The sequence below is a fragment of the Phragmites australis genome, chromosome 3, assembly GCF_958298935.1.
Source record: "Phragmites australis chromosome 3, lpPhrAust1.1, whole genome shotgun sequence".
Lineage (NCBI taxonomy): Eukaryota > Viridiplantae > Streptophyta > Magnoliopsida > Poales > Poaceae > Phragmites > Phragmites australis.
In genome coordinates this window covers 5,271,155-5,282,613 of record NC_084923.1, presented here as the reverse complement: position 1 = coordinate 5,282,613, position 11,459 = coordinate 5,271,155, and the positions used below count along the sequence as shown (strand labels likewise).

At 48.8% G+C, this 11,459-nt stretch overlaps 1 protein-coding gene across 1 annotated transcript; it reads right to left on the bottom strand.

Moving 5' to 3' along the window:
- Positions 1–1,557: 1,557 nt before the first annotated feature.
- On the bottom strand, positions 1,558–6,369 carry LOC133911740 (3-ketoacyl-CoA synthase 10-like). Its single transcript, XM_062354120.1, has 2 exons — positions 5,625–6,369; positions 1,558–3,066 (listed from the first exon to the last, which is right to left on the bottom strand). Exons 1-2 carry the CDS (start codon positions 6,033–6,035, stop codon positions 1,849–1,851), a joined length of 1,629 nt encoding a protein of 542 aa, XP_062210104.1. The 5' UTR covers positions 6,036–6,369; the 3' UTR covers positions 1,558–1,848.
- Positions 6,370–11,459: the final 5,090 nt, after the last annotated feature.

Genomic DNA, 11,459 nt, shown 5'->3' with positions numbered 1-11,459 from the left:
CAGCACGTGCCGGGTAAAAACACTAATGTGTGCTGGTTTATGATGCATTTTTTATTCATAGGTCTACGGGGTGTTTTGATATTAAACTCAATGGATACACAGAAATGGGTATAAAATAGTTATATTTGTGTTCGTTTCGTCTGTACCTGTTTTTAGTCATCATCCCGTCCGTCCACTGTGCCAGCCTTCGGTAGCCGCCTCCATCCGCTCCACCAAACATACATGCGCGTTTTGTGGGTACGTGATGTCTCTAAGGTTAGACGCGGGTGCTAGTTATTACTCATGGCGGGTTTTGAGTACGGGATATAGGTTTGTGAATTAATTTGTAGGTACGAATTTATATAGCTTCTACTTTTAGGTATTATGTTTGTTACCATCTCTGCATACGAGTGTCTGAAGTTATCTATGCGGATGTTCGTACTAAGCATAAGCCATTTAGGTCTAAGTTAAAGTTTTTTCCGACAAAATTAACAAAATTAGATCCATATAAAAGTCTTCTGAAGAAGACTTTTATATGTACTTACAAATTACATATAAGCTTGGTAATAAAATATCAACATGAGGTGCTACACAATCTATACCTAAGTTGCTACCGGATATTTAACCTAGTTGTTACAGTCTCCACCAGGAGGAAGCCACTTAAGCCCATGGGGATGCACATGCACCCGGGAAAAACATTTTTACTGGTTAGCGGCCCATTTTGACTCTTTGTGCACCCCTGGCCCAAATGCGTGTGCCCGGTCTCCCATGGCGCGCGGCCCAATAAGGCACTCGGCATAGCAACCAGTGCTCCAGGCCTCCACCCTTTTATGAGTTGTGACTTGATGGCCCAACGCCATGGATGTCGCCCATGGCAAGTCTCTTAGTTCTTCCAATTTGTTTGATCTACTTCTCTTTTAATTCCGTTCAATTGAAGAGAATAATTTCATGCTGTAGTGTTCTAATTTGATGAATATTTCTTGCTTTTGTCAAATTGTAGGGTGCGGATAGATTGTAGGGTTTCAAAGTGGTTGAACATGATAGCTTCTGACTAACTAATAAATGCATGTCTAATTGAGTTACCAAATAATTGATTTTAGAGTGATAGCATCTAAATTTCCTGAACCCACTTTTTTGCGCAGATATGAGTTATTTTTTTCAAGGTTTAGGAAGTGCTAGTGTCAGACCGTCAGTGGACATGTGGATGTGGTGTATTTTTTTTCAAGGATTCAAAGACGAGGTCATGTTTTGTTTTGGTAAACTGACTCTTATAATTCAGCATCAGTGAGGAAAATTTCGTGGTTATAACTGTGCCATGTCTCATGTTGTCGTATGTATCGTCTATTTTCATGTGTTGAGGTATATGCATTCGCAAAAAGAATGTATTGAGGTATACGAGGAGCTATTTATGCTCTACAATAATTGCTCTCTGCTTCCATCCCGTCAGGTTTGTGAACAAGCCAAGAAGTTGTGTCATGCAGAAGGTGTGTTGTGTTCCTTGGCCTAAGTAAGAGCAGCATGGTCTTCATCCGAGGTAGCTTTGCTCAAACAATCATAACAGCAACATCTGTTACCAACTTCTTCAAGTCTTAAACAGATTAAAATTGCACGTAGATAACTTCAAGTTCACACATGACACGAACTGGCGCGCACTCGAGCGCATACATTATGGCAGCAGTCTCTCTCTTAACCTCAGCTGCTAATTAAACCAACACAAAGCAAAGCTCAAACGTACCTTAACAATACTGACTGCATGCATGCAGTTAACATGCAAATCGCGTCCTATAATGTAGCGTTCGTATGATCCATCATTAGTGGAGTAGCATGCAATCTGCACGGCGTGAGAAGAGGATCTCACTCAGCTTTCTCTTAGGCGTCCATGCGCGCCGGGTACTGGTCGACGGAGTCCAGCCAGGGGCTGCACGACGGGCGGCGCACGCGGCGCACCGCGCGCCACACGGCGCTGTTGCACTTGAACCCGGACCCGAAGGCGAGCTGCCACACGCGGTCGCCGCGGCGGACGCGGCCCTTGGCCTCCAGGTACGCCAGCTCGTACCAGATGCTGCTGCTGGAGGTGTTGCCGAAGCGGTGCAGCGCGGCGCGGGAGGACTCCAGGTCGGCGTCGCGGAGGCCCAGGTTGCTCTGCAGGTGCTCCAGCACGTCGCGGCTCGCCGCGTGCATGCAGAAGTGCTCGAACGCGCGCTTGAAGTCCGGGATGTAGGGCGCGGCCGCCGACGCGTCCCCGGGGGTGGTCGGTGGCGGCGGGGTGGAGGTCTTGGACGGGAACAGGTGGCGAAAGAGCACGCCGGCGAAGAAGAGGAGCTGCTCGGAGAAGGGCAGCACGAGGGGGCCCAGGGTGGTGATGTTGGTCTTGAGCGCGTGCCCGCCCACTTCCAGGAGGTCGCGGCTGATGGACAGGCCCTTGATCCGCTGCTCGTCCTCCTCCTGGTACACAGAGCGGAAGGCGCGGTCGTCGGCACCCTTGTGCGTGCGCACCACGTGCTCCAGCTGGTACTTGGCGCGGTGGAAGTCGCGGCGCCGGTTGGAGAGCAGCACGGCGGCGCATCCAGCCCGGAAGAAGGCGTTCGGGATGAGCATGGAGCGGCGCTTCCCGGGGTACCACGTGAAGGAGACGGCCTCCGTGCTGACGACAACGGCGATCCCGGCGCCGCTGGCCTGTAGCATGTCGCGAGCCAGGTCGATGGCGATGACGCCAGCGCTGCAGCCCATGCCGCCGAGGTTGTAGCTGAGGATGTTCCCGCGCATCTTGTAGTGGTTGACGATCATGGCGGAGAGCGACGGGGTCGGGTTGAAGAGGCTGCAGTTGACGACGAGCACGCCGACGTCCTTGGGGCGGACGCGGCACTTGTCGAAGAGCTCGTCGAGCGCAGCGAACATGGCGGTGGAGGCCTCGGCGCGGCCCTCCTTCATGGTGGCGCAGTTGGTGCTGGGCTCGAAGACGCAGCGCGGCATGTAGGACTCGTCGCCGATGCCGGACTTGGCCAGCAGCCGCGACTGGAACGCCAGGCTGTCCTCGTCGAACTTGCCGGACTTGCGCGCCAGGTCGATGAACTCCGCCTTCGACACCTGCGCCCAGCATGCAGCATCGATCAACAGCTGAAAGCAAATCACGTACTGGTCCATTCTCAGTATACTTCAGTTTGTACTCATTTCATGATAGGATTAGATCGAAATCCCCCTTGTTTCCATTAGTTCGAGTACGATTGGTTACAGTTTTCCATCCATCCAACTCAGGCACTCAACTCCTAGTTAATGTGAGAGTGACATGTCCGCCCGGATAATACCCATGCATGATCGTGTTTGTGTTGATAGTCAGCAGCTACAGTGATACCAGCACTCCCTCAGGCTATACCTGCATGTCGTTTTGAAAAATGTTGTCCGAACTTTTAAAACTTTAAATACTAATAGCTTTTAAAATATTTATTTTAAAAACCAAAAATTATTTTTCCAAAAGATCTTTCATAATGTTGTCTAAGTGCTTAGACTATAGCTTATTTAAAACAACGCATATTTATAACCAGAGAGTATTATACTAGTAGTCTAGTACTGTACCAATGGATGCACATGCGGAGTGACAGACATGGCCAGGTCGATCGTGCAGAATGCTGTAATGCACAGCAAGCTATAGCTGTATGTATTGTATACGAGCCAACCACAGTTTCACGGCTCATCGATCGATGGATCGATGCAGCGCCCAGCCGTATGCATTGATGTGGTGAGTGATGACTACTGACCCCAACGGAAACCGTCCTACCTGTTCGTCATAACTTCCGCTCTGCCCTCGGCCGGCCCACTCATACCCGTGGGGCCCGGACCCAGGCCTAGACCCGACGTGCTTTGGTCATGCCTGACAGGCCCAGCTGATCAGCTGCCAGTATCTGGTGTGATTAATTTTTTAACGAAGTTGTTGATTGGGATTTGGAAGTATAAGAATTATTTGCATGTTCGGGTTTTGTGTATGTGGATGTGATCTGTCAGTGCATTTATGTATGGGTGAAGCCAACTTGTATCCACAGGATGCACACGACATCAGTTAAATTTTTGTTTTCTAATTATCCATTATATATAACAGTCTCTATAACATTCTCTAACTTAACAAGTGGGATATTCGAACTCCTAACAGGCCAACCTGGATACCCGGTCATTTCTATTATGGATCCACCAGTGTATTTACACGTGACCTATTTAAGTTTCTGCAACATTTATATAGCTTCAGTTCGGATTGGTGGCAGCTGGCTAAGACTACGACCATATCAAAGGGCCGGGCCGGGCCGGGCCAGCCAAAGTACTACCGCTACAGCTACGAGTGTATCTAAGCGTGTGAATGCATGGTACCGTACAGATCTTAAAGCACACTAGGATCTACTCCTACATGTGGTTATCCATGAGCAAGACTATATGTATGCCCTAATTATGGTTTAACCCCTATTTGAAGAGCGTGTTTTCCTTTATCCAAGCAACCATGCGCAAAACTATGTCAATATATACCCTAATTAAGGTTTTTTCTTTACGAAACATGTAACAAATCTGAGTAGATGGTAAAGAATATCGCGGACCAAGTTCAGATAAAGCATATAAAGATAGACGAAACATTTCTGCAATTCCATCAGGCATCGATGGTAAACATTCTCCCCCTACTGCAGCCATTTCGCTAGGTGAATCATATCACAGTTCTAAGGAGCTTGACCAAAATTTCAAAGGGGGCTAAATAGCAAAAGATATTTAAAAATATTTCGAGTACTAAACCATTGAACTAATACATTGATATTTTCCATACTTGATTTAAAATGCATATTTAAGTGAGATTTATAGATTATAATGCCTAGAAACAACTCTAAAATACAGTATTGTATGTATAAACCAAAATTACAACTAGGCATGTCTCAAACTGATAGCCACAACAGATAAGCTCTTTGACGCTTTTCATCCTTGAAATCCTTCATCATGTCTTTATACTTATGACCCTCAATATATACTACCAAGCTATTGACAAGAAAAGCATTTTCCATCTGTTAGTTGGACCTAGCAACGTTTGTTCCTAACTGGCAGGCAGCTGGGGTGAAATGAGCTCTAATTAAAATAAAATTGGGCTGCACCTGGTGTTTTTTTTTTTTTTTTGCAAAAAGGCTGGGGGGCCACGACCCAGGTTGGCCCGGCCTGGTGTTATTATTATTATTATTATTGCAAAAAGGTTCTAAGTTTTGGAAACTACAATAAAATCGTTGGCACTCTGTACCCTAGTGTAGCATATATACAGATTCGTTGAACTTTCTTGGAAGAAACAGTACTTGAAAAAAATCTGAGTGATATGGTTCAAGTTTACATCCGATTCAAGAATCAAGACATTCGTGGTGATCCATTTTTAGCAGATGTGATATATCTTTCTTAGTTTCTTGTATGTGTGTGCATGTGTGACATGATTATATATCAAATGGATACTGCAAACAAACAAGCAAGAAAGCAAGTCAAGGAAGAAACAGTGCTTGATGCATGAAAAGCGGGTTTCTTAGAAGCAACTTCACTTGTGCTGCACCTACAGATCGACAGGCGTGTGCTTGCATGCAAATCATGCTGATCGATGTGCTTGCGCATGCCTAAGGCGCGCAGGGGCATGTGGGACGTACCTTGAGCTCGTCGGCCGGCTTGTAGCAGGCGAAGTCGATGAGGTAGACGGGCCTGGGCCTGGACATGATGTAGACGGAGATGGTGAAGGCGAGGACGACGAGGAAGGCGAGCACGGTGGCGAGGTCGTTGGTGGCCTCCCCCCACACCTTGCGCCACAGCTCGTCGCGGCTCAGGTTGCCCACCTCGGCGCCGCAGACCAGCACGATGACCGGGATGGTGGCCAGGTACACGCCATGGCTGATCAGGTAGTGGTACCCCAGCCGCACGTACTTGAGGTTCACCGACTGCAGGAAGTCCGGCAGCCGGCGGCGCACGCGCACCGAGAACGTCGGCGAGCCGGCGTCCGGGCCCGACGGCTCCACGCCCCGGTTCACGATCTCCGTCGAGAGCAGCGCCTGCTCCCGCGCCATGGCCTCGATCTCCTCTCCTGCCTTGTGCTCTCTCAGCTGATGGATGAGTGCCGGTCAGAGTCACAAGGCAGCAGTGAGGAGAGATGAGAGGGTCCGGCCACTATTGATATTAGCAGGAGGGGAGAGGAGAAGGCCGGGTAGGGGAGGAGATGGTGGGTGGGTGGTGGGTGGCAGTTAATGCCATTAGAGGGCCGGGCAGGCCAGGGAAGGAGGCCGGACCGCCGGAGAAATCACTTCAGGCATGGTGCTCAACTGCTCATGCCCGTCCTGGCCGATGCACCCATGCATGCATCTTTGCTGTGAGAGGGCGACATGTTGTCACTCTTGAACTGCACAAGAGCTTTTCGCATGTTAGCTAGCCGGGTTAGACCATCAACTTATTCCGTCGCAGTTCTCATTCCCCTCACAATGAGAAAAAGAACGCAACGAGAACCGTACGTGAGCTTCAACGGCCTCCCATCGCAGACCAGAGCGGAACCAGATAGGAGAGAGGTTCCCATGCCCCAGGAAACCTCTCTCATATCCCTTCGCGGAGACGACGAGCGGGGAAGTGGGTGGAGGTTGTGCTCGCGCGCTCGGGCGGAAGAGACGGAAGCGAGGGGCGACGGCAGTGGCACGCGCGAGTAGGGCGGTGTCGGAGGATTAACTCCTATCGTATGGATCCCGAGACACCCCTTTTTAGAGATTCGGCCGGAGGATGATCCTGAATAAGTTCGTCGGAGAAATAAATGAGAATAAATGCAACGGCCGGTGGTGGAGGTGACGACCTAGTGCAAGAAGAAGTAAATGCACCGGAATTTAGACAGGTTCGGGCCGCACGGGGGCGTAATACCCTACTCCTGTATGGATGCTATATCTGTCCTGAGGAAATCCCTCAAGGATATTGCTGGTTACAAGGATGTTGGCCTAACTATGAGCTTGAGGCTCCTTGTTCTTCGGCTGGAACTGTGCTCAACCTTGCTCACAGTGTCTCTCGTTGTTGGTGTGGTTCGTCTTGGGGTTGGGGTTTTTTCGCCGTTGTTGGTGTTGTCTCTCGTTGTTGTTCTTGCTTGCCGGTCTTTTTGTTCCTCAGGATGGCTCTCCCTTTGCTTCTGTGCCGCCGGCTGTTTTAAGTACCCGCCGGCCGAGACATGCCCCGAACTGGAAGGAGGGGGCACGAGTTCCAAGACGCCATAAATGAAAAGGGCGTCATCATTTCTTCTGGGTGAGGTGACCGGGGGTGGAAAATGCGTCGCACGCCCGGTCGCCCGTCACCATAAATGCCCTGGCAACGGGCGTCGTGGAGAGGGCCCACCGGGCAGCCGCAGAGCAACCCGGCGTGCTCGCCCTGTCTTGTTTCCCTGCCACAGCAGTGCGGCAGACGGAACGCCTTGGTCCTCACGACGTTATCCCGAGACAAGCCGGATGGCACGGGACGGGACTTGTGCAATTAATGACCCCACGCCTCTCTGCCAAAACGTGGCAGGGACTGACGCTGAGCGCGGCGGGAGCAGTTGGAGGTGTCAGGCCACGCATGCTCATTAAATGTAGCCTCGGACCTTTGGCTGGTTGACACCTCATCGGTAGGCCCCTCGGGGGCCTCTCTGGGTCGTCGGGGCACCGAGTGCTTGGGGATACTGTTCACATCCCCGAGCACTCTCTCCCGAGAATGCCCATCCTTGTCCTCGGGGTGCCGAGTGCTCGGAGGTACTGTTCACCTCCCCGAGCACTCTTGCACGAACCCTCAGGGAACCGAGTGCTCGGGGGCTGCCACGTGCAGCCCCGAGCACTCTCTCCCGAGCACTCTTGTACAGATCTTCGGGGAACCGAGCGCTCGGGAGCTGCCGCATGCAGCCCCGAGCACTCTCTCCCAGAACTTAGCTCTTCTGATCGTCGGGGGACTAGGGTGCTCGGGGGTGACCAGGCACCTCCCCGAGCACTTTCTTCCCGGTACTCGGATTCCGTGGATCATCGGGGTACTGGGGTACTCGGGGGCCACCGACCGTGGCCCCGAGCACCTTCTCCTGGGACTTGGCCTTTTCTCATCCCACAAGAGAGACCTCGCGGGATGGCGCCATGTAGCGGATGGCTGGCCTGGCCTCGCTATTCGGGGACCCCTGGTTCCTGATACTCGCTATTCGGGGACCCCTGGTTCCTGATACACCGACAGGCGGCGGAAGGTACAATTTTGTCTTGAAACTCATTCGGATCTGAGATTTTGTGAGTTGAATCATGAATGGCCTGAAGGAGGGTGGCGGGTTGTCGTGTGGAGTAGGGGGAGGAGCATTGGTTCGGATTATGGGGGTGTTCAATAGTGGCATCGGGCGGCAACGCCGGTGGGTGGGGGGTGGGCAAGGGGAGGGGACCGCTGGCCTCAGGCGCTGTCTCGGTTTGGTCGACTGTCTCAGGTAGGGCGGCCCTAGGCGCCTGGATCTACGTTGTCATAGTGCGACGTCGGCCTCGGCAAGGCTTCCAGCGACTTGTGGGCTCATGGACTCCCTCCTCCGTGGTTGTAGATGGACGCCGCCACGCTTGCCGCTCTTGAGTCAAACATGCATGACCATGTGCAAGAGGCGGCATCCACGTTGAAGAAGGTGTGGCCAACGACAACTTGAGCCCGGGAAGCACCCTTTTTACCGTGGAGTTCAACAGAACACTTTTGGAGGTCGACTCCATTGCAGCAGACTTGGAGTAGCTAGTATTCCAAGTTGAGGATGCTAGGTGTGGCGGTGTCGTGCCCAACCAAGTTGGTTTGGCCGACAATAGCAGCGTGCCCACTAAAGAGGAAGCTTCGGGATCGAAGGACATTGACAGTGACGACATCCTTCCCACTAACTAGAACTCGGATGATGAACCATGTGCTGATACGGATGAAGGTTTGTCCATTGAATCCAATCGTTCGTGGAGGTTGTATTTGGGTCGGGTATTTGTTAATTAGTAGTGTGATATGGTGTCTAATATTGGACATCATGCCTTTTGATAATTTGGGAGTTCAACTGTAATTTGAACCCTGTAAGGCCTCCAGATGTTCAATGTATCAATGCCACGGTTGAGATGGTTGTATGTTGTTTTAGTTTATGTAGGGAAGACTTGTTAAGTTTTAGATTGCAAGGAATTGGGATTTCAATGTATGAACTATGAAGCATAGTGCTATGTATCAAGTTGTCAGTTTGTGGTTATTTGGCATGTTTACGGTGATGAGTCATTGCTCAAATAGATATAGATGTATAAGAACTCATTCACTTCATTATTTGTCAAAATTGTGAGAAAAGGATGTATCTGATCCTAGTCAGAATCATTGCAATATGTTTATGATCTACTTAATAGTTAAATCATAGGACCCAAAGGGGAGGGAGGCAAAAAAACAAATGTGAGCTTACAAGACTTGGTCGTAGGTGCCTCTGTAGTTTGCTTTGAACCATATTGTTCTTTGTTCATATATTGTGTGGAAGCTGGTAATCCTCCTCCCTGTATAAAGAAAGATCACTATCATTGATATGTCTTGGGTACATGCACTTTCATATGCTATTCTTTCTTTATTTATGTGTGTGTAACTACCTGTTTGCATATGGTAAGATATTCATATCCTTTTAACGATGCCAATGATTTTCCTATGTCATGGTTGGTTATGCAATTTTAAACGCAAGTAAACAACTAGAAATGCCACAGAATTGAACTAGAATTGTATTTATTATTCTTTTTAGGTTACTCTTAGAGACATGTTTTGCTGGATATGTGAGTGTCACATTTGTTGTTTCCATTTCAGCTTATTGTGCCTATTATTGAATTGTGAGAATAAGAACTAGTTGCAAGGTGTGTTACTTTTATTTGGCATGATAGGTTGATGAGTGATCTTTGAAGTGTAGTTTTGCAAAGCTGCTTGCTTTTTTATGCCTGTACAATGCACTTGGGTGCTAATTGAAATGGATTTGCAATGCAATTGGGAGCAAATTGTGTTAATTTTCAGTTGGATTCTTCTAATTTGGTTGGTGCCTGATAGTTGAACTGTAGCTTGTGTTGTAGTAGTATGCAGAAAATCTATTCTGAGTACATACCTTGAGAGCAATAGTATGCATGTTCATGTTCATTTTCTTGTGATGTGCAGTTGCTCCATAAATCCGCTTGATTAGAGTTTTCTTCAGGACAGAGTGCAGCGGATGTCATGGTCAGGCCGTCGATGCAAGGGGGACCCTCCACTATTCAACCAACAGCGGAGATGGGCCACTTCCTGGTCACGGACACTCTAGGATTGCACCCTACAACCGATCAGGAGCTCGACTAGTTCAGATTTGGTAGCGAGGGCACGAGAACGAAGAAGGTGACCACATCAAAGAGCAAGAAGAAGGCAGAGCCGAAGACAGACCGAGCAAAGTGGACAGATGAGGAGGACAAGTTGCTCGTGCGCATGGTTAAACGTGAGTTGGGATCTTGTAGTTGGAACTGATCAAACCAAGGAGACGTACTGGGGCAGGATAGCCAAGTACTTCAACATGTATAGGAAGCCGACTATGATGCCTAGGTCGGACAAGGCATTGATCAACCACATGAAGCTCATCACGGACGCAATTAGCAAGTTTGCGGTGCACGTGAGGAAGGTGGAGAGCTCAATCCTAGCGGGACCAACGAACATGACAAGGTGTATATGTTTCAATTAAGCTTTGCTTGTCTCAAGGTAACTAACACATGAAACTCATAAATACTTACATGCTCTTAAAACTGGTGCAATTTGTTGCTTACCTGCTCCTTCTACCATAGACAACTAGGATTGAAATTGTGATTTCTTAAGGAAATTTTGTCCTATAGATGTTGGGTGCAGAGATAAACTAAGGTAAGCAATTGAAGTATCCGCCTGTGCTTTAAATCTCGGGCTTCTTTGAGAACATATGCAGTTGAAGTACCATCCTTCCTAGTTGTATCGGAAGTATCAACATGATTAGAATTTGCTTGTTTTGCAATGTTGTGTTGCCTCCATTTTCAACATTGCCCTGCCTTAATTGTGCTGTCGATTTTGTCACATTACATTTTAATGGAGTGGAATGGAACTCCACTTTGCTTTCATTTGGAGGTGAGGCTATCTGGGCTTTAACCTACTGCATATCTTGATTGTTACTCTTGCTATATGATTTCTCTTTTCCACATGCCAAACCTAGCTCAGGATTTTCATATGGAGGGTAATGAGTTGATCCATTTCTATCTTGAAGGGAAGATGTGCTTTTCTTATTTTCATAAATAATTGAAGTACCTTTAGTATCCAAGATTATTGTCTTTGGATCAATAGTAGGCTTTACCGATTGTATTGGAGAGCCATCTGTATGATAGCTATTTTTGTCACCAGAATGCAAATGGTTATAACCTTTTGGTATACGGGAGTCCTTCACAATGGAATCCTCTCTCAGACTCATACTGCAGATCATCATCCGAACCCCTTTCAGAATGAATGCCATC

Bases quoted from the DNA above. Each gene is read 5' to 3' on its own strand.
- LOC133911740 (XM_062354120.1), bottom strand. From the start codon at position 6,035: ATGGCGCGGGAGCAGGCGCTGCTCTCGACGGAGATCGTGAACCGGGGC. The intron at 3,067-5,624 runs GTACGTCCCACA...TGCTGGGCGCAG, and splicing joins AGCCGGCCGACGAGCTCAAG to GTGTCGAAGGCGGAGTTCAT.